Here is a 27548-nt window from a genome sequence, read left to right on the forward strand (position 1 = left end):
TTAAAAAATAACACATTTTAAAGTTTTTTCCTATGACAAAAAATCCTTCCAGCCTTTAATGTAGCTCTTGCTTACTTTAGAATGTGCAAATCTATGAAGTCCCCACCTCTTTCACCACCCTCCCCTCCACATTAGCTGTAGCTCGAGCACACCAGCTCACCAACAGCTCTGCACACTGTAAAATTATTCTACGCGACACAATGGCAAGTGACTCAGTCATACATGTCACAGCCAGACACTGATTCTAAAGAGAAATAGTGATACAGGAAGCCACACGCTCCACATTATTAGATTTGGTTCCTTAAGATTGTGACATGAAACTACAGAAGTCTGACTCTGTGTCATCAGTACATTGCATTTTTAAGGTGGAAATGCTCAGCCATGGTGTTGAATGCTTATTTTACTCGTGATGCATCTTTCAGCTCGTTTAATACATCATATGGGCATAGTGTCAGTCAGTCAGTCAATTGCATCCGACGGAATTGGTGACATGAATGAAGTTCTTTATCCAGCTCCCTCTGTCCAGCATTGCAGTCAAAAATTATTTGCCTTCCAGACCAGTGTCTTCTTCTAGCACCTTCCTTAATGTTGTGCTAGGCCTGCCAACCCTTCTAAACCCTTCTTGTGGTGTGGAGATGACAACTCCCATCCACCGGGTCCTCAGGTGGCGTATAGAGGAACGGCCCTCAGATATGAGGGTTTGGTGCGAATCGCAGCCCTGGACCAAATCACGAGCTGTCCTTTGGCAAGACATAGCACCCGCCTGCCACCTGTGCAATGTTACGCAATGATCCATTTGGGAAGCAGGAATGGTGATAACATTGGTGGGTGAACATCGATAGACAGCTGTTTCAGTCACTGATGTCTGTTTGTTAAGCGAATGAACTGTCAAGAGTCAACGGTTAGGAAACTCGCCCCCTTCAGTGGGGAACTGCTCCTGTGATAGTCTTGGCAAGTCGTCACAGTATTTCTGCTACTAGAAATTCAAATTCAAATGGGCATAGTGACAAGGCAAAAAGCTTGATTTTCACTAGAAGGACTCTTTAACATTTTACGGTAGACAATGACGTAGAGAATTTTGAAAAAGCAACATCCACAAATCATTTCCTACAAGTACTATTCAGCTAAACTCAATGTCTTTATTCCTGTAATTTAAGACTGCCTCTAACACATAAGAGTAGGGATTGTTTTGCCAGTGGGTGCTGTTTAAGCTCACAGGTGCACAGTGATAAAACAGAACAGGATAGTAATTTTAGTCTGTCAGACAAACAGAGAAAACAACCAAAAAATGAGAAATTATGCACATCATTTATTTTCATTGTCATTCAACATCGCAATGCAAAAAGGACCACTGCAAAGCAGAGTTGTACTGAATGTAGGATCACTTCTTCGTATTAGCTAATACACATAAATAACTTTTAATTAATAACATGGGTATTACAATAAACATTACAATATAAATGCCTTCATTTAGAATATTAACAGTCCTTTGTTACACATTTACAATCCCATTTTGCCTGTCATGAAACAAATGGAATAAAGACTTATATAGAGATTTGCTAATGACCCCACATTCTACTCTGATTCAGCAAGAATGAACTGAAATTCCAAATAATTAGGGTGGTTAGGCTGATGATAGCCCTAATCCTAAATGTCTCTAACACAGAAGAAAAGTATTATATTGAAATTAATTTAAAGTCTATCTAAAGCCCAGAACAAATGGAAAAACTAATCCACATGTCATTTTAGGCCTTAATAGCTTGACAAACTAGAAGTATATTGTAGATAAGCAGTAAAATTTAAATTGTACATGTTATATATTCTTTGGAGTCATGATTCACCACAGTTTGCATATTTGGGCTATTTCATACATAATCCATCATGAGCTTGAGACATACAGTAACTCATCCTAAAGGATAAATCCTTAAAATCTATTGCCAAATAACCTCTGTAATAAGTACGTGTAAATGTTTGGCACATTATCTTCTGTAAACAAAGGAATCGTTTTTAACTGAACGGGTTTGTCTGTACAAGAATGATCAGATGGCACAAATCCATATTTCACCGATGTAAAGTGTCTCTACAGGATTTAAGCGGCTTGACTGGACGTGTTGCGTTGTTTACACCCAGGAGTCCAGCGGTGGAGGTTTGTTATCCATGAGGCCCACTGCAGGCCTGCCAGCTCTGATGAAGTGTTTTCGCTCACTTATCGCCTGGGTCAATTTGCATGGGGAACACAAGTCACAAGAAAGAAATCCTTCAAAACAAAACCTAGCAGCACTACTGGTACAAGCAGGTAATGAAGTCAGTTGTACGGAGAAAATAAATCACAAGATTCTGTCAGCAAGTCTTTTAGATATTCAGAAACAATAGATGCAAACAGTACAATAAAAATCCAGATTACCTGAAGACTGTCTCTTTCCACAACGGGCCCCTTTCCATCTCCAACTCTGTCATTTGGCTCTAAGCTGGCATATACATCTGCAAAGGAAAAGTATAATCATATTAGAAGTAGATAATATGGCAAAAAAATATACATTTTTGAAACACAGGATGGGAGAAAACAGAACATTTGTTAATCAATTTGCAGGAAAACTGTTGGAAACCGTCAGTAATTATTGTTATTTTTTTAAACCATGTAGGCAGGGGTAGCCAACACGGTGCCCGCGGGCGCCTGGTTGCCCGCAGAGAACATGTGAGTTGCCCACACATGTTCTAAAAATAACACTAGTCACCATGAAATTCCTTATAAAAAATTATGTTTGCTGTCCTTTTTAAATCAAAAATACTTACATTAATGCAGAGTTTAAATTACAATTTAAAAAAATAAAAATAAAAAATTTTAAAAACAAAAATGTCTTCGGTGTAAATGAACCTTGACGTGTCCGAGTCAGAGTTCACTGCGCATGTCAAACCACCACGTCATTCTTTGCTGAAGCTTCCGGGTGCAGACACTTTGGAAAGCTAGATATGGTTTTTACCCCCAAAACATGACCGAGAAGTGAAAGAGAAAACACTATTTTTACGATGACTGGAAGTTCTTTTTCACTACAGTGAAAGATAAATGTATGCGTCCTATTTGCGGGGCGACTATTGCGTCGGCAAAGCGGCACAATGTGGAGAGACGCTACTTTAGCCGCTACAAAGCTTCCATGCTAACTAGCCATGCTAACTAGCCACCTGGTAGCGCACATAGACTGTATGCTCACTACGGACAGGAAAATCCCGGGACTTAAAGGCAGCTTTGTCGTCTACTACTCGGCGAAAAGTTTCTTCGTGGAGAAAAATGTACCATTAGAAAAGCTTGTGTGACGACGGATGGGGCTCCTCCATGACGGGTCGGCATGCAGGCTACATTGTACGATGCAGAGGTGATCCAGACTTCCCAGCATTCCTACATTACCACTGCATCATTCACCAGCAGGACATATGTATGTACAAAAGTGGCCGGATTTGATCATGTGATGACTCGTGTCGTGAAGATCATAAATGGCTCCAAAGCCAAACAACCAGGACATTGAAGGTGCTGCTGGAGGAGCTGTCAGCTAAACATAGTGACCTGTTACTACACACAGAAACCCCATGGATCAGCAGGAGACCAGTTTTGCAGCGTTTTTTGTCACTGTTGGTCGAAATCAAAGAGTTGATGTAATCCAAAGGGGAAGACAACTTGCTGCTTAAGGACACTGAGTGGATTCTTGCCCTTTCATTTTTAACGGACATCACTGGGAAACTGAACCATCTGAACTGTGAGCTGCAAGGTAAAGGTAAGACATGATAAGCTCTGCAATGCCAGGCTTCCCACTAACACACATTTACAGACAAAGAAAGAGGTAACATATGTTGTCATTCAAAACACCGTGCCATTACACAAAAATGTGAAAAATAATCTGTTGAAAACATGTAATGATTTGTTGTTATGATCTGTTAAAAATGTTGCAATGCTGGTGAAAAATGCCAGTGATTAGTACTAATGTGATAGGATTCATTTCAAAATGTGAAAGAGTTGATTTTTTTTCTTACATAACTCATAATTTGTACAAACATGGGACAGAGTTCATGAATTGTTCAAAAATGTTACAAAAGTAGTGGTTTGCATAAATGAAGCATGATTTGATGACAGTTAATGATTTCCTAAAAATGTTAGAAGTGACAGTTTGCACAGAAATGTAACTGGTGTGATTTTGAACAAAATGCTGCAAATATGCTGATTCATACAAAACTGCCAAGAAAGATATTTATCAAAGTTTCAGAGATGGGATATCTCTGACTTTTAAATATTGGAACAGATTTCCATATGTGTGTGTGTGTGTGTGTGTGTGTTTCCTACCGTCATTGTTGTGGAAATCGTTGTTAATAATTATTGTAAGGAATAACTAACATAAATGTGATCAGACAGTCTTTTTACATATTATTTTCATTATTTTCATTATTATTATTATTATTATTATTATTATTATTATTATTATTATTATTATTATTATAATTGTTTAAAGATGATGGCGCAAGTTTGCTATTGAGGACGTTTGTATCAAATAAGGTGCCCTTCGTACTACTCAGTACCCTTGAAGTTGCTCTCAGGTTCAAAAAGGTTGGTGACCCCTGATGTAGAGTCACACAAATTCAGCTGTAATTTCAGAATAATGGTATGTTCAGCAGAAAATCAGCACATGCAGGAACACTACTTTTTCTCTTATGGCTGTGAAAATTTTTAAGGGAGTTCTGTGTGTAAATGTTCACCGACACATTTATACACTCAAAGTTCAGAAATGATGATATATTGGTATTTTGTTTCAATATAATTTACCTATAGTGAATACTTTTTCACCATTTACCGAGTTTGCTGCTCAAAAGCATAGACTTTATATATTAGACTGATATGGATAGCTAGCTTATTTAACAGTACATTTTTAAAAAACAGAACTTAAACCAAATTGACAGGCATTTGGGATTTTAAAAAAAAAAATTACAAATTTGCCTGACTAATCTAAATATTAAGATCAAAATCTTACAATATTATAGAGAGAAACCCAATAATTTGTGTAGAGCAAACACATGCTCAGAGATTAATAAAGCTGTATCTTCTCAGTCTTTGCTTCTTAGATTACCTGAGTAATATGTTATCAATTTATCCCAAAGACAAAGTTTGTTATTGAACATTTCTACGTAAAACAATACTGCCAAAACGCTTAATGTTCATTTATGTGCATTGAAATGACTCTTTTTAAATTTAAATCTATGCTGAGTGTTTACCTCTTACCTAATGCACAGACAGGGTGCTCACCTCTCATCCTGTTAAGTGACACGAATTTTCAAAATGGCCCCTATATTTATTTAAACCGAAACACCAGAGAGAACAACATTGTGTCCGCAATTCACACGGCAGCCTTAAGAGAAGATCCCTGTTTCGTTGCAAAGCTAGAGGTCGCTCTCGACGTGGGAAAGTGGCTGCCCTTTTGAAATAACGCTGAAAATGAAATGTGACTGGTGATGCGTGAGCCTGCCCTGCCTCTGGGAGAGACTGCTCAGGCTAATAAGCCGAGTCGGTGCGCTGATAACCTTGGCAGCACATCATTGGTTTAAGGGTATGTTTCAGAAGAATATGTTCTGGGACTGAAAATGCCCATTTCTTTGTCCCTGACATGACAAGAACCTCGGGATGTTTAAAAGTGTTTTTTTGTTCCCTGAGCCAGAGGACACTTTCCTCATTGAGACGATGGTTTAATAATATTTCACTGAAGGAATGCATGCTGTGATTTTCTGACCTTGGTTTTTGTCCATGAGAGGCAAGGTGATGTCATCGCTGCCTTGCTTTCCACTCTTGGATTTTTTAGTCACTCCAGAAGTTGTGGGCTTTGAAAGACAGAAAACATCATGTTAGTGGATGATGCAGTGATTTCATAAAGGGGGCATTACATTGGACAGTTACATTGTGTATTGGTTGCAACAGCAGACTATAAGCTTAAAGTTACTGATCCATATGACACCTTACATAAGGGGCATCTTGTGTCCTGGTGCTCTACTGCACACGTTATTTTCTGCTTTCATATCAAGTCCAAATATCAGCCCCCTCTTCTCCTTTACAAAGCACAGATTTTGCACTCGGAGGTATGTTTGTTTTTTCCTCATCCATGCTTGACAGCTCGACACGCATCACCAGGTGTGAACAGGTTTATGTAGTCATGCCTCGTTCAAAATTCTGTTAGGACTGAAATGCAGCTGACACCATCTATGTTCTTTCAGATTCATACCTTAAAGTGGCTCTTGTTCCAGCCTGCCTTGGTCAGGGTGTTTCTCAGGTCCTTGTAGGTCCATATTGTCTGGAGCACGTGGGAAGCTGCCTTGGTCTCCCGTGCTGATTGGCTGACAACAAATCATTGCACACAGTGGTAAGCAGCAGGGGATAGCTCCGAGACACTTCTGTCTAAATGATTAAAATCCAATTCTGAATGCCGCAGGATGTGATGCTCATAATATCGTGAGATAATACATTGAAGCTGTCAGTGGTATAATCAGACATTAAGTAGGTTAACTGCGGAAAATGCTTTAATGTCAGTGCAATTTCTTCTATCTTTTTACCATCAGTTTTGAAGAAAATCTCTCAGGCGCACCATAATTATTTGGAGTCCAGTACATTTTTTGACATTTCAGTAAAGGTATGACATTCACATTTTTTTTGAAAGACATCGACGTACCTTGACTTATTTATGGCCACCAGTTTTTGCACAGCGTGACCCTGAATCAGCACTCGGGCGTTCTCCAGGTTATCTGTGATGATCTCATGAATCGTGTTCAGAATAGACACCACAGTGTCTCCCTCAAGATTCTTCGCCGGGTGCTGCTGCCCACAAGGAAGATTACTGACAAGGTCCCTCAGAGCGTAGTTCCCTGTAATGACAGACAGCACAGCAGAGGTTAGAGCGAGGTGCTGGTTTAGAGCTTTGTGCAGGTCGGTGAGAATTACAAGCACCCACCTATTAAGTCTTTGTTCCTTCTGTCCATGGCCAGATTGCGGAGAGCGATGGCCACGGCTCGCACAACTTTGTCCACGTCTGAGCGCAGCAGCTCCACCAGAATAGGCAGGCCTTTCTCTTTTCTCACTGTCGCCCGAATATAGCTGGACCACTATGAGTAAAAACAGTGAATGACAAATTATGCCACAAGTCAGAACCTATTTATACACTCTTATCTGCTCTCCTGTGACTTGACTCAAAATTTCAAGATTGAAAGATTTTATTTGCCTTTAAACTGGGTACAAACTTGATCCTAAGCGACAGTGACATTCATGGATGACACAGTATATTTTGGCAAAGCCCGTTATTCAGAAGACCTATGGACTTACTTGGGGCGACAGAGCAGCAGAAGTTATTTTTGATCATGTGGGCTGATGACAACATCAGTCTAGAGAGTCCGTTTGGATTAAGTTGATTAATGATGTCGCCTCAAAAACAAAACCAACCAGCCAAAAAATAAGCTTGGGGCATGTATAACCCACAAGTAAGGGCTTGAGGGGGCTGTGTTGTTTGATCCTGCACTGTGCAGAGTGATTCAGAGAGAAAATCCACTCCCTAAATGGAAAATTCGCTTAAGTTATTTCTCTGCAGCTCTATTTTAACGCTCTTGTTGTCAGGAAACGCATCTCTGCAACAACCTCCTCTATGTCTACGCAGGTGTCGCTTGCATAAATTTAAAGTTTATTGCGCGCTCCACGACTGCAGCCCCTGTAGTCACGAGTGTAAGAACCAGCTTGGAAGCTTTCCATGTACTCACAGCCCAGTGTCCTGCAGCGAGGTTCTGCAGCGCTCCTGCAGCTGCCTCCAGGGTGTTGTGGTTGTGACTGCAGGTGAGAAGAGAGAGGTAAAGCCTCACCACCTCCGGCTGGTACAGCAGCTCCAACCCTTGAACAGGAAAGAGCCAGAGAAACATGACCACCTACAAACTTATCAGACCGCGTTATTGTCAGTGTCATTAATCATTAGCTTTAAGCCACCAAACCCCTTTGTATAAATGCAAATGTATTCTGCAATTTCTTCTATTTAGGCCAGTTTGGTTCAAAAGGTTGGTAGGTTAGAAGCTAAATACATTGATTAATTTAATTAAACTGCATAAAAGACAATTACAACTCCGGCAGACTCTTGCAGAGAGTTTTTGTACAGAGCCAGTGAAGGCTGCTGGATGGCTGACAAGTATTATAAAGCTGACCCTGAACCGTAACGTGCTTGTCATCCTGATTTGCATTCATGGCTGCAGTGTGGGCAAAAGCTAAGCTCTGATCTCTGTTCTAATGGCAGCCGGATCCACATATACAGTATCAAGGCCTGAGATTCTTATACATATATATATATATATATATATATATATATATATATATATATATATATATATATATATATATATATATATATATATATATATATATATATATATATATATATATATATATATATATATATATATATATATAAAAATAAAAATATATATATATATATACAGGCTGCATTCATGGCCAAAAACACACATTAGGCTGTACAAAATGAGATGATAGTTTAGCTGCTCCAAAGAAAGGCAGGCACCGTATATAGGTCAGGCAGTGTTTTGAGTAAATGCCAGTGCCCATCTTATATTGCCAAAGGAAATGTTCCCCGTCTAGGTGCTGCCAGGTAAAATGTTTGAAAAATCTTTCAGTTGATGGGCCATCCTGTTTTAATAATGAAACTCTCGGCAAGTGGCGCAGGTGCAGATGTGTGGCTTTGCATTTCAATGAATTCTCCTACAGGCCATGCCAACGTCATGCTTACACAGTAAACATTACAACACGGAAAGCGGGTACTCACACTTGATACTGAATGACGATGATCAGACATGATGGAAGCTCCTCATAATCTATTAGCAATGCCTAATGTAAAAGCCTGCCTATTTGCAAATGTCACAGTGAGTCATACTGCAGTCAATATTTCAGGGCATTTTTTTTTTTTTTTTTTTTTTTAAATTATTATTTTTCCAAAAGATATACCTTTCATTAGTTCTGTACGTTTTGGTAAATCCAATGTACTGTACTTTCTGTCCATAAATCCATTTTTCCAACCTGTACATCACAGACACACACATGCACACAAACACAAACACCAGTGTTGATTTCATCAGAGTACACAGACAGGTAATATCAGCAAATTCATTGTGCTATCGAATCACAATATTACTGCTGCAGGAATATTCAGGAGTAACGAGCAGACTGACCTTGATTGAACCACTCCTCTGATGAATATGGTTCGAAGGGAGAGGAAGAAGAAAGAAAGAACAGCGTTAGAGATTAGATTAATGCTGCAAAAGGGCACGGCAGCAGAAAACACAGAGCTCCTCCATGTGGTGAGACACCGAGCGACTCGCAGCACCAGGTTAATATTTGGCTCAGGGAGGCTTTTGTCAATTTTAGCATCGCTGAAAGCCATAAAACTTTAAATCACCCTCACTAATGTTTCTCCATTAGGCTATTGCCTCCAGCACGAACTGCTGCAGTCTATTAATTACTGCACTTCAGCTGTAATTCACATTGTTAGTTATGTATATGAGCTACACGTCACTATTCAGTTTTCACAGCTTTGAAAAAACATCCTGATTGTTACATCAGTTATATGATTAAAAAAAAAAATAAAAATCACACATTGAAACAATCAAGTTTTTTCAATTTTGGGACCTGGCATTCCTCCAGCAAAGCAAAATCCATCATCAGCTCCTCCAAGTGTGCAGATATGAAATATTCAAGGTCTGAAAACAACAACAAAAAAAAAAGGTGGAAAGAAATGTGATGCTGGAAGCCAGAACATGCCAGCAGCAAATGAAACTTTAAAAACAGAGAGGAGAGTTGGTTTACAGGCACTCTAGTTGAGCTGCAACTTAAGAAAATATATCTCATAGTAACTGTATGTAGAGCAAAATGGAGAAGAGAAGGAGGAAGGGGAAAAAAACACGTTATGAATAGATTTCCATTCATAAACTGTAAAACCTTCAGGAAAATGACAATGCTCGTATAATTACAGGCATCAGTGGGTTTGTTTTAGAGGTTTGAGCTGCGGAAACAATTGTATTTTAAGCTCCTGCCAGACTCTGCACAGAGCAAAACAGATTCTTGAGTTTTATTGTGAAAAGTATCTTGTGAATCTCAAGAAACACCACAAATACAGAACACGTTCCCACACTGCAAGAGCAAATAAATCAACCTGAGAGGTGGAAAGAAACATCAGAGAAATTCTATATGAAGTTCGATAAATATAGTAATGCAGCTGACCAACCTTTGGGTCTTTTCCCTGTAAAACAGTCCGGTTCGTTCTTCTTCTTCTGGTGTCCCACTGATCTCATCAGATGATTAGCGTGGGGCTCCTGAAATCGCTCGGCTCCTGGTATTTCTTTGTGAACGTGATAGGATAGATTTCGAAGGATACAGACGCAGTTCTCCACCGACTGAATGAAGGAAAATGACAGAAGATTTTGGTTAAAGATGCTGCACAGAAACTTATATTATACAGATAGTTGTGCAGTTCTCTCTTGAGAGAAAAAATATAGATTTTTCTTGTCAGAATTGGAATTCTGAGGTAATGTCACAGACTTCAGAGAACCACATGTCTACTTTTGCTTTGATGACCTGCATTAAATGTCTGAACCAGATGTAATCATAAACAGGCTATTTACTGGCAAAATCAGACGAGTCTTGGTGGATTTTGGTCAATTAGAAATGGATTTTCAGAATAAGAACCTCACTTAATAGTGCATATAAAGAAAATAACTCAAACTCTTTTATTTTCGATTACAACCTGGCTTTAATTTACTCACCTAAATGTACCAGGGTGCTACTGAGGCTAACATCTTAATGAAATCGATGCATTCTCTAACCAAGATTGACTTTGCTTTACTTAAGCATAGAGAATACACATTTAAATAGAGAGTTTTTGATTCGAAACTACGCATAAATGGCAGTTACTACTCTTTACCTCGAATGCAAGTAATATTATCTGATTTCAAGCCAGTATGAGTAAAATTTAAAGTGGCAGCGTCAGAAAAGAAGCTGTGGCACAGAGCAATACATGCTTATGTACCCCAATGGCCTCTGGACACTGAAATGAACAAGATTTTTCACTGAGATTGCTCCCTTCTCCACAAACAAAAAGTTATTTGGAAGTCCTTGTATTTAGGTTTTATTAGCAGTATATTAACATTTCATGAAAGTTTTATAATATAGTTTAATCTAAGTGTAAGCAGATAAGACTCCTACTGTGGAATCTCTATATTTAAAGCTGCATAGCATAGAAATAAAATGAATGATAATTTAATAAAACAGACTTTTAGTAATATAAAATAAGTTTTTATGGGAAATTTTGACTAATGTTATGCATCAATGTGATGTTTTTTATATGCTGGAAGATAATTACAAATTCAAACTATAGGGATTTCATATGTAGCAAACTTAAGGAGTGAATCCTGCATCATTATCTGTTTTAGGATCAGTTCTGTTTTCTAGCATATATGTCTGAATCACTCCAGTATTCAAAGTTGCCATCGGATCGAACATTAGCTGAGCAGCATTCCAGAAGAAGCAACAGTGTAGGAGTAAATCAAAGGCATTTTAACGCAGGAAGGGATTATTTTATGTGGAAAAAAAACTTGTAAATACAATATGTAACTTTAATACACAGAGATTTTTAGGGGTTTAATAAAAGACCAGAGAGGGACTTTAAAATGCCTGCTTACAGCTACATTATAGAGTGTTATAAAGCACTTATAAAATATTTATACAGTGCTTTTAAACTGAACAGGAGATAACAGTGCAGTCAGTTATGTGATTACAGTATGAAAGATGCCCTGATCAAAATTCTACACATAGTGGCTTTAATAGATAACAAAATCAGCAGAAAAAAATACCTCCTGAGCGTCAAATTTTATTCCAAAAATTGAAATGAAAGCGATGAATCAGCGACCTTATTGTCCGTGTCCTTGTTGACAACAGCTGACTGAAGGGCATGAAGGAGCGCATCCACCAGCCCCTCACACTCCCTCAGTCTCTGCCGAGCCTCCGCCCCATCCGAGCTGACGTTCCTGCAGAAATAACTTAGTTAGTGTGGCTGCATCGCAAGTGAGCCGTCGTCATCTGTTCTACAGCAGCAGCCCGGCTTACCTCAGACACCCAGAGGTGTTCTTGAAGACCGTGGTCCACTCTGCGCTCTGCAGCTTGGACGGGTCGGCCGAGTCTCTCCTCCAGCCTGAGTGTGGGATGATGATTTCGCCAGTCAGTGTTTGAAGTCCCTGGTTGATGACCGTCAGCTTTAGTGGCTCATGCGATGACAGGTTCCACAGAGTCCCTGCAAGGAGAGAATGTGATTAAGAATGAGCTTTAAAACAAACTTGAAAGATCGCAGGTTGTTGCTGTGAGGCTAAAAAGTTCAGCCGTACCTGTGACTAACTCCTTGACCTCCATGCTGCTGGTCTTCCTCAGTAGTCTGACTAAAGCTTGGATGCCATCGCAGCTCTTGATGGCCATTTTGTTATTGTGGTCTTTTCCATAGGAGATGTTACGCAAAGCGCCGCAGGCCTTGCGATGGACTTCGGCTTTAGGGTGGTCCAGTAACTCCACCAGGATGGGCACCCCATTCAGCTGGCGGACCTCCTGCTTGATCCGGTCGTTCTCGTAACACAGGTGCTGCAGGTAGGCAGCCGCGTTGGATTTGACCGGGTCCATCGGGTGGCTGAGCATGGAGATCACCTCGTGCAGGTTGGGGTCTCTCCAGCGTGGGTCTCTTCGGATGCTGTCCAGGCTGACCATGCTGCTGCGTTTGTGGGGTAACTGCAGCGTTTGAGCTCGGCACATGGCCTGGAAGAAAGGGTTCAGGTTCCCCTCCAGCTGGGCCATGAAGGCGTCATCGTAGCCACTTCTGAAGACACAGAGACAGTCAAGCATACATGTATGTTTGCATCAGGACATATATATGTAAAAAAAAATTTTTTTGATTATACACTGTAGCAATACTGAAAATCTGGCAGTAAAAAATACATTTAAAAAACAGTGGAATCCTGTAAATGCTAACTGTAAAAACTGCTGAAGATATAAGATTGTATATTCTATATGTAATAGATTTACTTTTTTAATGGATTTAGGTACCATAAAAATTCATAGAATTTCATGGTCAAAGGTTGTGTAAAAATATATGTATATACAGTATTAATGTTACCATGTGTAAAACTACAGGGGCCATAGGGGCTAAAGGTGAAAGCAGTTAAAATATTTGCCATTTTTTTTAATCCTTAATAGACATATTTTTTTCTTTCAAGTAATGGAAAAGCACGATATTTTTGGCTTTAAATACAATATAAATATAGCATGTATATGAATGCAGCTGAAATACAATAAAAAAATAGTGTGATTTTGTGATCCAACACTGTAAAAGAATGACTTGCCAGTTGTAAAAACTTTTTTTGTGCATGTTATTTACAGTTTTGGCCTAATTGTTTGTTTGATTGATTGATTGATTGATTGATTTGCGGTAAATTAGAAGTATTTTCTTTGATTTTTAAAAAATATTTCAAAGATTTAAATCTGTAAAACAACAGTTGTTTTTTTTAATGCAGTTAAAAATTGTTAAAAGACATTTTTACAGTGTATGACCTGTCTTAACCAGCATTTTGAGAAACACGTTGATTGACATTCTTGCCAAGTTTTAGAGGAAAAGATTAATATCTGCGCACTGAATTAAGGCCTGATTTGAGGTTGATATTCTCACCTTTGAACAAAGTCAGGTTTTCTGTTTCTCTCTAAATCTATCCTTTATGCTAAGCTATGCTAACCTCTTCTGGCTGCACAGATATAAGAGCTGTAATAGTCCTCTCATCTAATTCTCAACAAGTAAGGGAATATTTCTCAGAATATCAAAGTGTTCCATTAAAATTCAACAGGTTGAAGTAAATAGGTTCAGTGGAACTTCTGTCTAACAAACTGAGCTTCAGTGAATTTTACAGTGTTGTATCTTTTGTGAGCAGATCCCTCCTTCTATCAGGGCTTTGTCAGGCAGTAAGAGGTGAATCCTCCTTATTTGTCAACTTTTGCAGCAGGCTGTCATTCCTGATTGATACCAGCTGCTACTTAACTGCTGTCCATCTGTTATCTGGCCGGACGTACAGGAACTAGACAGATGCAAACTCTGGATGTCTGCGCAGCTACAGAGTTACATAGCAAGTCCTCTGTGATAACAATAAGCTGAAGTGTTGATTTGTTCATTGTTACTTTGGTATTATTTAAGACTGCACACGTACGCTTTCACACTATATTTACATTTAACTTTTCACTCTGTTTAAATTTAAATTTTTAAAGAAAAGTGCTAAAAAAAAAAGTACCTTGTAAATGTGCTTAGATGTTTTGGCATTTTGATTTTCCATAGATTGAGCTTTAAAATGTATTCTCTTATGGCAGTTAATCAGCTTTTTCTTGTCAAATATAAACACTACAATGAAATATGCACATTCTGCTTTCTGTAAAATCTCAGCGCATGCTATAACAATGTGTTCCTTTTATCTGTTTATGAAAACTAAACTGCTACTAATGTCAGAGGCCAGCTGCCTTCCTAGTGGCTTCACAGTTTCTGTTAAAGGTGAACTCATTATCAGGGACTGTATTGATATTTCAGTGACCCAGACTGATCATTTACCTGCCAGTCTGTTTTCTACACCTGCAAGAATGAATTTATATAAAATCCATCCCACACCTGCTGTAGAGGTCACTCAATTGTCATTTCCAGAGATACATAAAGTACAGAACTGAGCAACTCAAAGAAATGCTGCATACTCACTGATCTGTGTTTGACCCTTCCTCTAGGCGGTATAGAAATCACAAGAGTCCTTGAAACCCATTCACACAGTCTCCCCTGTGGGATCACTAACATTTCATCTAATGTACCGTCCTCTCACCTGGTTCTGGACGGCTCCCTGAGGAGCTCCATGGTGGTAATTGGCCTAAACTGGTGGATTCCCCCTAGTGTCGAGTAACCGGCGGCTGAGTGATCTGTCTTCATGTCCAGAGGGTTTTCTGCCCGTTCGCTGAGGCCGTCCTCCTCCGCCTGGCTGCTGAGGCCTGCGGGGGCGTAGCTGTCCCTGAGGAAGGGTAAGGTGTAGTGGGCGCCGGGCTGGAAGTTTTTGGTGGGCCAGTAGCCGTGGAGGGTGACGCGGGAGAGGCTTCCATATCCGGCACACAGGTCGCCCCCGATGCCTCTGTAAGCGTCAGGGAGGGTGTAGACTCTGCTCTGGCTGTCTGGGTTCACTGCGTGAGGCTCTCCGGGCTGCAGAAACAGCTGAGGCTGGGAGGGTGCCGGGGTGCTGCTGGTTGTCGTCGTGGTCGGTGCTGCAGACTCGGGGGGTTCGGTGTTTGCCTCAGGGACCGGCTGCTCAGCGGGACGCTCTTCTGGAACCACCGGAGTGGATGTGAGATCAGGTGACGTCTGGAAGTCCTCCTGCTGCGTCTTTGAGGATTCTTGGCTCTCATTCGGGGCCTGTTCGCCTTCTTGTTCAGCAGCCTTGGACTCCTGCAAGTATTGATGCACCGCAGCTATTATCTCTGCACAAGTCTAATCAGAATCCGTCTTTAAAACCCCATTTGTCTGAGAGGTCTGCGGGTTTCATCTCTCCCGCTAAATGCCACTAAATTGCCGTGTTTACATTCAGAGCAGGAAGTATTTGGCCTTAATATACTAGGAATAGACCAAACATGCTCCTGTTACCTGCAGTGTGTGTTTATCATTTTGCTTAAACTGTACAGCCCATCCCATTTCTTACTGTGATGATCAATCATCATCATTTCAGCACGTCCCTGGCTTCGCGAGCCTCCAGTAAATAATGAATTCTTCTTTCCTGCCAAAGAATAATGAATTTCCCGTAGTTGAAAATGAGTTTAGATTGGACTCTGATGAAACAACTTGAGGTCCAGCCACTGTTTAGAAGCCGAGTAAATTGCAGGAAATTTAATTGTCTGGTGTAGTAAATTGATTGAACTCGTTTGTCGCCGAGTGTCAGAAAAAACTTGTTTTTGTTTTTTCTTCAGGCCCAAAAATATGTAAATATGTGGCAGCTAAATGAAACAGAATCTAATTGCGTTAAATTTTGGATTATTGTTGTGCCAGAGGGCAATTTGGCTCCCTGCGTCTGTCAGAGTAACCGAGAAATCAAACATTTTTAATGTTTTATTCTGAAAATTCAGAACGCCAGACACACATTTGGGCTTTCGAAGCAGACAACGAATAATGGAGTAAAATAACTTCAGCTGATTTCAAAATGTTGAAAAGATTTCAATTCAGATGTAAGACTAAATCTTTCCAGATACAGAGCACATTTTTTACCTTGTAACCCCTCAGTCTTCCTATTCTCACATTCCTAGAACACTGTAGAAAAATCATGCCAAATTTAACTATATATTCACATGCTGAAAATTTTGTTTTTCTTGTTATTCCTGACAGATTTTGAGGGGAAAAAAACCTACAGAAGCTTTCTTTTAGTGCCAATTACACCATGTAAGTTATTGGTCTTGCCAGTCAATGAAAGCTTTAAATAGCAAATCATAGTGAGTCAGTAGGTGGTGACAACAGTGTGTGGCCATAAAGTCAAAAACCTCAGTGTCTGTCTGCTGTGGGGTGTCGGTCTCTGTGGAGCTTTCATTGGTGGAGGTCATCACGGAGGCGATGGAGGTGGGCGTGTCCAGTTCGTCAGTGGTGGACAGCAGGTTATCCAGAGTTGCCTCTTTGGCCTCCTGGGACAAAGTGAGAGGAGGAGGCCCCTCTGAACTCTGTTCCTAAACCACACACAGAAACCAGCGATCACTCCAGCATCGTTTGTGTGCATTATGAGTAAAATGTTTACATTATCCACAAGCGCTGAAATGATTAAAGGGTGGACAGCATTGTGAAGCTCACCATGTCATTAGACCTGTCTGCATATGATAAGCAAGCTGCATTTACTGTCAGGTTGTGAGCAGAGTCAGCTCAACTCAATACCACTCCATTATCATATTTTTTTTATCATTTGATATCTATTTGGCCAACATGTCCACAGGAAAACAAAGGGCTCGAGCTGGTACAAAGCAGATCTGTCAGTGATTATGTTTAGACAACAAAAAGAAATGCAGAGATATAATAAAGGACGCCACAATAAGTGACTGCGGGGTGTCATGTCTCTGTGTACAGACTTCAGTGCACTATATATATATGAGATTTCTTATCTCTATCAAGGTGTTGTAACAAAAAGTAGAAAACCTTTTGATAGATGCATGATTGGGTTCTTATTTACATGTGCACTGGGGTGTGCTTTCATTTATTTTCGCCTTAATAGGCAATTCTTCTACTTTCAGGCTCAAGTCCTGTTTAAATTGAGCAATTACTGGCCTATTTTAAATTGATAAAGTTATTAGGCAACTTTCAAAGCACTTGTTTGAACTTTTGTTATGATTTCAGTGAGTAAATTTTCTGACATACAGCATTTTACAAAGAGGCTCTCAAACGTCGACTAAATTAAATAAGAAATTACAAATTATGTTTTGCGACAGGATTTGAGCTTAAATAGCTTGCCTGTGTCGTCTTCAGTGATTGCAAACACAAGAGGAATGAGGGATGAAACAGGGATTTATTTTTTTTAGACGAGTGCATCTGCGCCGGGCATCTCAGCTGCAGTTTGGTAGGTCAGCTTCACTGACGGAAATATTAAATATGAAATATCCGTATGGCTATCTGTCTGACAAAATGATGTCTGAAAACATTGGTTGTTATTGGATCTATCTGCAGATTTTTCATAACCAGGTTGTTGTCCTCTTTGAGTTATGTAAGCATTTATAAAAAAAAAAAAAGAAAAAGAAAATGGCCCATTGACAAAATGCATCAACACTGTTATGGGATTGGATGTGAGTCTGCCGTTCACCGTCATTTATACATAAATGACTATTTTGTGAGACTTTTTTTAACCCCAACGGACTCCTGAGTGAATAGTACAGCTGCTGCTCTGATGCAACATGTGGATATTTCTGTAATTTACTCGTGTTTATTTCAGCCACAACTTAAATTTGCTCCCCTTTTTTCGACAAAATGGATTTCATTAAGCAGAGTGGATTAATTATTTAGCAACTCGGCCTGAGAAAGAACTGGAGGCAGTTTTGGACTGTAAACACCTTTTATGCTGACTTTCTTACAAACTTTCGCTTCAGTGTGTGTCTACGAAAATTTAATTCACTGCTCTGTTGATCTCAATAAATAACTGATTATCTAGTACACCTCTTTCGGTCTTCAAGCCCCTCTGAGTGCAGCAGTGAAATTCTTCTAATATGTAGCACAAAAAATGATGCAAACAACCAGTCAAAACAATAAAATGTAATTAAATTATGGGGAAAATGAGTCCACTGTATCATTTATGAGTCACTACTTGTTCTGCTTATCCACTATTGAAACCAATTTTCATTCTGAGAAATATGCATATAATTTAATTTTCAAATGCATCCCTCAATAGCACAGATGCAACATGCTAAATGATAAACTGAGATAAACAGTTAAATCTCCCCCAAACTCCTGTTTTCCGAGGCTGCAGCATTAATCTGAACAAGTGGCAAGAACTAAACTCCACTGCATTAAATCAGGCTGCAGTGAACAGCTGACTGGATGTGGAGAGGCAGAGAGAGGGAGGAAGAGAGAGAGCTTGATTTTCAAACACCTCACCAAACACAAGAGCTCCTCATATCCATGTACAAAATGTGTCAGAAGGAAGAGGAGATGAAAGGGTCACCCAGGAGAAACTGGCAGCGGGGAGATGATCCTGGCTGGAAGGCCTCCGGGTGGGGGTTGATTGGATATTGTTAGGCGGCACTAAATGAATGCTTGGCCAAAAGACAGACGGGGTTCTACTGTCCTCTGCAGACAGCTTGATTAAGGATTTGGAGGATGATAATAGGCTGGACAGGGGCCTGTGTGTTGTCCCGCGTCTGATTCAAGCTCCAGGGAAGGCCAGGCCACTGTGAGTCAAAGCTCATTTAAATAACTCACTGCACCATCACTAACTAAGCGTGCTCACAGAGCCAAATAGGTCAAGATGATGATTCTGAATCTGACTAAGCTTTTTTTTCTTTTAAACTAAAAAAAACAAAAACAGGGTATAACATATAGATGTTAGGTGCAGTGGTGCAGGAGACAGAATGACATGATTAGCATCTTGTTCCCATCAACTGAGTATTGAGGCCAGCTGCAGCCAGGGTATTATTTTGGGAGACACAGAGTCTGATCTAATGCTGAGTGAGTCCAGATTTTGGTGGCTAGCTCAAGGGCATGATGGGCACAAGCCGTGACTCAAACTTGTCACAAATCTATTCCGAAAAGATGATTTGAAAAATGGACCCTCTCTATTGCAATTACATCAATGGGGGCATCGAGTCATTTTGTAGTGATCAAACTTGGGTATAAATTAGCTCAAACAGGCAGCTTGTCTTTATCAAACTGCAGGATTGAAACAGTAATGTTTCCACAGGATAATAAAACATGACATCAGCCCACTGATGTCAGAAGACATTAGTCACAACTTCGCCACAACTCATCTGCCCTCTACTATCTGTTGAATCTGTGATGCTCATGTTGGTGAGTGCAAATGTGCAGAATCTGTCACTCTACGCTGCAAACTGCAATGGTAGATGCATGAAAAGATCATTCTTGTTTAGGACTAGTTTCCTGCACAAACACAGTTGTCCATTATGCAACACATCATGTTTAACCTTAATGCAACCATGCTGTTAGTGTTTAAAAGATTCAAAATGACAGCCCATAAGGATGAGAGGATATTCACTCTCAAACTTTCCATTTGGAGCCACCTATCACTCCAGATTACACTCTGATCCTCAAATAGTTAAATGCTGCATGGTCAAATTTAATGTCTCCCTGATACATCAGGATGTGTGCAGCATTACCCCCCAGAAGAGAAAGCTCTCCCCATAATGCAATCTAACATTATCCCCTTATGTTTCCTATGCATCTGTACACATGCACAACCATGCGTGTGCAGCACACACACAGACCCACACACACTTGATGAAGATGTTAGCATCATGTCCCCATGCACACAAGGAGACTGCACCGACCAGCAGTGAGAGGAAAGGAGGTGAAGCGATTGATGCCTGCTTCATTCATCATGACAGAGGCAGAATGCAAAGCTGAGGAATGCTACAGTTTTCTGCAGAAACAAGGAAAAAAAAACTGATGGGCAAAAAAAAAAAAAAAAAGAGGGAGGGTACAGAGCAAATAGAGCCATTCCACCACACACTTACCTCTTTCACTTCAGCAGGCATTGCCAAATCTCTTCTGCTTCCCCACAAATGATGAACAAGATGCGTCCCCCAGTGAGACGTCTGTTTCTCTGCCTCTGCTGAATTTTTGCCTTGACTCTCCCTTTGAGCATTTGAGGCAGTTCAAACATGAGCAGCCATCCTTCCTCCCAGCTCCCACTAACACACGTCCGCTCTTTCTCTCCCTCTCTCTCCCTCCCGCTCTCACTCTCTCTGCCTCTATTTCTCTTTCTCTCACAAACACACACTAGACGCACCATGCACACATTTGCTCAACACATACATCCACACACACACAAACACACGCACAAGGAACGAGCGAGGAACAAACGCCGGGCTGCCTCTCATAACTGCACTCCTCCTCTGATCTGTGCTGCAGTTAATGTGTGCGCTATTAGCAAGGTGCTGAATCAACTGTGTGATGCTGAGCCTGTGAATGGCTTAGGTAAGAGCAGAGCCCTGCAATCCCTGTGCTCTCCCCATATTTTCTGGGCAGCACTGGTGCACAGGCAGAGTGCACACATGCACACACACTTACAAGTGTGCACACACACACACACACACACACACACACACACACACACACACACCATTTCCCTGTGGGCTCAGCAGCAGATGCAGCTGGAGCACAGAGCAGCCCGCACTAGTTCACTCCTATGTCACCCATGTGCAGCATAGCAAGGAGCGAGGGATGGGGAACTGAGGGATGAGAAGATGCATGAACACTGCATGCAGCACAGAAACACTAAAAGATTTGCACTGCAAAGCAAACCAAACACAATATCCCCCCTCTTTTTTTCCAGCACCCATCACAGTTCACCCTCAAATCTACAACATACTGCACCTGCTCAATTCACTGCTATTTGGTTCAAGTAATAAATAAGATTGAAACAAAGAGGATTTATGTAAAAATGGAATCAATATCCTGCAAACAAGTCAGGTAAATGCTTCACAGTCATGTTTTTGCATGTCTTTGGGAAACATTACAGCTTATCTGAGACCTAATCCAGTGTTCCACTTGACTAAAACAATCATAGATGGTGATAAATTCCTCTGTCTTACTTTATTTCTCAATTTAAAAAAAAAAAAAAACAGTCCAGGACGTCTTCCAATTTTCCAGCAGACCACTTGCACTGAGACAGCAGTAATTCAAGTAAAAAAATGATCTGCTATCAGCTACAAACCAGTGCTCTCTATCAGCTGTCGTTCCTATTGATTTAAGAGGACCCCTCGATATCATTGATCTTAAAGCATTTAGAAATCCTTATTGGCCTCTGCAGTGCCTCCTTCATAATTCATAGTCTCTGATGGTCTACAGTTTGTCATTTTTGAAGCCAACACCTCTGCATCTTTGAGGTATGTTTCATTTAAAGGCGATCAGCCCTTTTCTTTCTGTTCTCATTTCATGCGATCCTTTGTTCATGCTACCTTTCACTTTATGGTGTCCCTGGTAATATCATTCAAAGTACACACATCACAACAGAAACAGGTGAAGTGACACTTCAAAAGGAACCTTGAATTCTTTGTTTCAGGCATCAAACAATCATCCATAATTCACCTGTAAACCAGTTAAAAAGTAAGAAGCTGTTCAGGCGTCTTTATACTCAGAGCTGATGTTTCACTCTTTCATTAAAACATATAAATAACTCTTTCATTTTTCTATATTCATATCAAAGCAACATCCATGAAACACTTTTTTTTTACATTAGAAATATCTCCTAACAAGAGATCCATTAGTTCCAGAAATGATTTCTGCTCTTCACTGCTCTCCCACTGTTCCATCTCCACATTCAAAAGGTCCTATCAAATGGAAAATCCAAATATTAAGTGTCTTAATGGTTTTGGGTCAGAGACGGACACCAGAAAAGTATCATCACACTAGGTATTTTTTGAACTATTTGATACACTGATGGATTTTCTAAATGCTTTCCAATGCAGATGTAAAAATGACTGCAATATTATAACAAGAAAAGCACTCAGAGGGTGCAGCACTCCGCCAAGGCTGTTCATTCCCCCATATGGCACTGTCAGAAATGCGGCTTTTTTCTTATAGAAATGCAGCATTTGTTTATTAGTTATTGATGATCACAAATCACGGCACCATAGAATGTGGCCCTTTGATACAGATGTACCCACAAACAAAATGACCTTGCGCTGAGCACAAGCATGTGTCATGCATATGTACGCTATGTATGGATACCAAATTGCGTGACCTAAATATGTAGTGGGTGGCGGGAATTGATGGGACTCAGAAACACCCCCACAGTTTAATCAATTGTTCCTTGTATAATGTCGGACAGATAAGTCCCGATAAGTCGGCAGTGGTTGATTTGTAGTAGGATCGCAATCATGTGATCATTAGTAGGCAGCTGAGGTAGCCTTCACTTGTTGTCATAGTTACAGTGATGAGGTGCTGCTATCTCGCAATGACACAGAAATCATTAACAAATCCATGGATCCAGACTATAAGCTGCATCACTGCCAAAGTCTAATCAGGTGGTCCTTGTGTCATTTCTGAGCTTCCCTGAAAATTTCATCCAAATCGATTTGTCCATTTTTGAGTAATGTTGCGCACAGACATACTAACAGACGGACAGACAAACGTACACCGATCATCACATAACTCCGCCGCATTCTGTGGTGGAGTAAAAGAGGGGAGGACTGGTCTCCTCATATTGTTTTTTACCCTAAACTCAACCCAGTTCACTGCAAACAGCAGTATTTAGAACGTCCATCACCAGAAAAAGCTTTATTATAGCCTAGTAGCAGGCAACACAAAACTTAAAAAAGGACTTTTGGAAATACATCTTTTAAATCTCTCTTAATGGTAAATGTTTTTTCAACACATGATCTATATATGTATATATTTCATGTTTTTTGTACTGTAAATTCTCCAGATTACATCATCAGTTAATGTGGAAACTGCATGTACGACAAAATGTGATCAAACTTTATGTTAATTTATCTGAATATGTGTGGAAAGCATACATTAATAGACCTATTCCAAGTCACAAGTGACCATATTTAATATCCGACGCTCCTCTCTGCACAGCTTCAGACAAACAGGAAGTCGACCGGTGATTGCGAGTCAGCGTGAGACAGCAGGTAGTGACACATTCGAGCGAGAGCTTAAAATGTCACTCATGATGGATGAGACCTTTTAATTTTTAAAATGAATTATACTGCATTTGCTGACATTTTCTCAGGTAGTACATTTTGGAGAAACTACTTGGAATTTATTACACCTAATGTTAGAAAATGTCAGCTGTACGTATCCTTGAACCACAATTCATGTTTCATTCATGATGAGCCTTTTTCCAGCTTGTAAACTTGACCTCACATGTATGTGTGGGCATTAAATAAGTCTAGACTTTAGCTTTGTCTTCAAGAACTCCCTTCTGTGCCTTGTCTACAGGCTGCATTGCCTCCCTGTTGACACAGAGCATGTGCATCCACCTGAAACATGCACATCTTTCAGCGTGTCAGCCTGTTTTGCCTGCAGGCTCCTTCATTTTCAATGAACCGCTTTTAACTTCTCGGCATTAAGATGAGCCTGCGGTAACCCCCTTAAAAAGTGAACTCATTACTCAGTCCATCCAGTTAAGTGGGTCTTCCTGGATTTTAACCCCCCAAATGACCGTTTAACCTCCATCAACACACCAGCTACCTTCATGGATGCACAGCTTGAATGTTGAATGTTGGGAGACTATTCTCTGCTTGGTGTGCTACAGGTTTAAAGATTCATGCTACACATTTAAAATTTCCTTTAGCAACATCTTGTTTTGGCTACACAATAACAATAAGAATATTAATAAGTGATTTCATCTGTTGGCGCCTTTCAAAAGTCTCCAGAACACCTTATAATACATCAAAGCATAAAACTGCGAATTATTTAAAGCAAGTGTTAAAATCAGAGTTGATGTGACCTGATTGCAGGTGAATTATAATAATTTGCTTATCTAAACATATACATTTTGGGTTGTGTCCAGTTTTCTGGAGTCTTGGTGCAGAGCGGCTGAAGGCTCAGGTACCCACAGTGCAGGAACAGACAGCATAGCAGTCGATGAGGATCAGGAGGGGGTGTAAGGATGGGGAAGGTCTGACAGGTGTGGGGGAGTCAGATTATGGAGGGCTTTGAAGGTAAGTTGTAGATTCTTGTAATGAATACATTGATGAGCAGGGAGTCAGAGGAGCTGGATGAAGAAGAGGGTGATATGGTCAAAGGGAAGTATTCTGTCGAGTTTGACACCAGGACTTTTGAGTCAGTGCGAAACCAGACAGTCACCAGTGGAAATAGTGAAAGAGCGGCTTTTGGGATGTCAGGTTTTTGAGCCTCATTTTTATTTCCGGAGAGTTTGAGAATGTTGTTTGACGTCCAGATGTTGATGGCCTGAAGACAACCAGTGGGAATAGAGGGAGGAAAATAGGTTTTTGGCTTTGTAGAAATGTAAAATTGGGTGTCATCGACAAAGCAGTGAATGATTGAGGGTATTTCCAAAGTCTCTGATCAATGAGTAACTGGGGCCAAGTCTGGCTGAACATTGTTTTCCTGTTTTCTATTGTTCAGAAGTGCAGAGCTAAGACCAGCCAAACATCGGATACACAACACCTCAGTGGTTATATATCAGCTCCAATGAGTTACCCGGGTCAATATATAATTGCGGGACTTTTTGTAACATAGTTGACAGGTATCATAGTTGATATTTTTTTGCTGTTTTCAGGCCTAAAATCAACATGGCACCTCAGAGACAGTGAGAGAGGAGGTCTGGGTGGGTGATGGGTAGTGAAAGACCAGGCCTTTATGTTTGAGACAAGTTTGTGTTTCATCACAGACCTAAATTTATAATTCCAAAATCTTACCTTGACTTGTTTTTTCAGTTGTGTGTTTTCGTTACCGATCCCCACCTCAACTGTATTGTTACTTGATGCACATCCTATATAAAGCAATACTTTAAAAAAAAAAGACAATGAAACAGAGGTTTTGCAGAAACACCCTAAATCAAAATTTCTGGAGGGTTTCGTGCTTCAGCTCAGCATTTTGCAGATCAGTTTGAAAACATAATTATAAGACAAATTTGAAAGCCACCATGCAGATTTTGAATATTCCAGACATTGTTTTCCTCCAGGAGTGAACTAAATGCTAATATGAAGATTTAATGTGTTCTCATGCTGGCAACATTTCTGGATTTAAAGTTTTCCAAATACTTGTGCCTTTATGACTGTTTTGTTTGAGTGTGTGTGATTTGATGAGTTTATGATTCTGCCATGGTTAAATAGTTTTGTTTTAAATCATTCATCTCCCATCTCAAGTGGACTTAATTAATAAATACTGAATGTGCCTCAGACTGATATATATGCCTATATATCAGATCTTGTGTTGATTGTGTGGGCACAAATTACTTCAGAGATCTTCCTCTGTCAAATTTACCCATCTGTCCACTGTACTTTGCAAATCAAAGCGTTTTACATCACTTTGCCATTTGTCGTGCTAGCACTTGTATTTATTCAACTATAGATGTGATGAATGCAACAGCAGCCACATTAATCTCAGGCTCATCAAACTGTCCCTCAGTCTCCCTTCAGGCTCTGTGGATGAAGGTGGAAATCTGAACTGTGTAGTGGGACAGACAAGGACTCACCTTAGGGAGAAATTATTACTCAATCTAGTTTTATATTCACTGACAGTGCTTCAGTACATAGGGGATTCAGCAGTCTGTTATGCCTTGCTCGAAGACAGGACCAAATTACCAAATCAAATCAAATGCACCAGCCTTCCAGGAGGGAGTGAAGAAGTCTGTGTTGAATAATTCTGCCCACCAGGTGAGGTGGGGATAAAACAAAGAAGAAAAGATCCTGAACAGAGATCTGATGGGGACGTCACAAGTGTTGAACCAGAAATCTCACACTGTAAAAAAAAAACAAACAAAAACTGAAGAATGTGCAAGACTTTTTAGGTGTGTGACACATGAATAAGATTTTAAATTACATTTGTTTTCTTCTTTTGTCCTTTATCTCAATGTGTTGTTTAAAAACAAATGTGCAGACTATCTTTTTTGCACCTAAATGTACAAAGACATGTTCTTTTATCAAGAAATACAATAGAAAAGATTAACAGAGAACACATTTTATGTATTGAATCAGTGCATGTGCTATTAAATGCATCATTTTATGTACTCAGGTCAGATAAACGGAGGACTGTGTTGAGCCACATTGTCTGTTGATACAATTCATGCATTTCTATCTCCACAGGCTGAACAACCAACATGTTTCCTTTATGGTGCAGAGTAAAATCCTGAAAGAGTTAACCTCTTTCACGGATTCAAGGTTAAAACATTTTTCTTGTCATTCTTTTATAGCAGGATATAAAAGTCTAACCAGTGCAATTTGTTCATGAAAAGATCGTCCTGCATTTAATTTTGCACGGAGATGAAGTGCACGGTTTTCTTTGAGAAGCAGAAAGCTGCGAAGCTTCGTGGTCGGAGGTGAAAACTGCGTGTTTTGTAGTCGGCTGCGGCATCTCGGATCCTTTTTTAAAAATGTTATCGTCCCCACACTTCCCCCCATGTCCTAATATTTCATGGCAGCCTCCTGTTTATTTTGTGTTCACAATCTAATTATAAAGACAGCAAAAAGAAAATCTGCAGCAGCACCTACCCTGCACACTGTCTTAATGCCACCAAGGACTCCAACCATGTGTCCTTTTTAATTAAGGACTTAATGTTCCGCTACAGTCTACCTGGATTCCAATAATACCATAAAATGTCTCTGCTGCTTTTCTACAGTCTGTGAATTCTTTTCAGCCCCATGATCCCTGACCTCAAATGTGTTATTTTGCACACAAATACACATGAAACCATTTTCCCATGTAAACAGCAGGAATATAAATCCAGCTCGAGTGGATGCGCTGATGAGTTTGAAGCACATTTTTGCAGACACACATGTCAGCTGTTGTTGCTGAGTTGCAGATGATGAAGCTCTTTTTCGTCACGCAGTAAATGGATAGTAAATTGCCTGTGCCATGTGACAGGGATGAATGTAATTACTGCTGCCCATTATCCACACAGAGGGTGCGCATTACATTTTAATACATAGGATCTGTTGACAAACATCCACAGAAAAAAAAGACATATTGTATTATGGTGTGTACAGTGATGTATTAATTGCAATGAAATGCCCACACAGTCTTCGGTGCTCAGCAGGGCATTTCACATCCTTT

The 27548-nt window shown here is 40.1% G+C and overlaps 1 protein-coding gene across 2 annotated transcripts; it reads right to left on the minus strand.

Moving 5' to 3' along the window:
- Positions 1 to 1289: 1289 nt before the first annotated feature.
- On the minus strand, positions 1290 to 20793 carry arvcfa (ARVCF delta catenin family member a). 2 transcript variants are annotated; one of them, XM_023269391.3, is made up of 16 exons: positions 20315 to 20793; positions 16637 to 16816; positions 14947 to 15557; positions 12442 to 12920; positions 12167 to 12350; positions 11970 to 12087; positions 10290 to 10458; positions 9238 to 9255; positions 9014 to 9085; positions 7771 to 7898; positions 6975 to 7125; positions 6696 to 6888; positions 6252 to 6363; positions 5766 to 5853; positions 2405 to 2481; positions 1290 to 2213 (listed from the first exon to the last, which is right to left on the minus strand). In XM_023269391.3, exons 1-16 carry the CDS (start codon positions 20333 to 20335, stop codon positions 2121 to 2123), a joined length of 2694 nt encoding a protein of 897 aa, XP_023125159.1. In that variant the 5' UTR covers positions 20336 to 20793; the 3' UTR covers positions 1290 to 2120. The 2 variants fall into 2 exon arrangements, with proteins under 2 accessions (XP_023125159.1, XP_023125161.1); XM_023269393.3 differs by lacking the exon at positions 9014 to 9085 and having other exon boundaries at positions 20315 to 20791.
- Positions 20794 to 27548: the final 6755 nt, after the last annotated feature.

Source organism: Amphiprion ocellaris, chromosome 17, assembly GCF_022539595.1.
Source record: "Amphiprion ocellaris isolate individual 3 ecotype Okinawa chromosome 17, ASM2253959v1, whole genome shotgun sequence".
Taxonomy (NCBI): Eukaryota; Metazoa; Chordata; class Actinopteri; family Pomacentridae; genus Amphiprion; species Amphiprion ocellaris.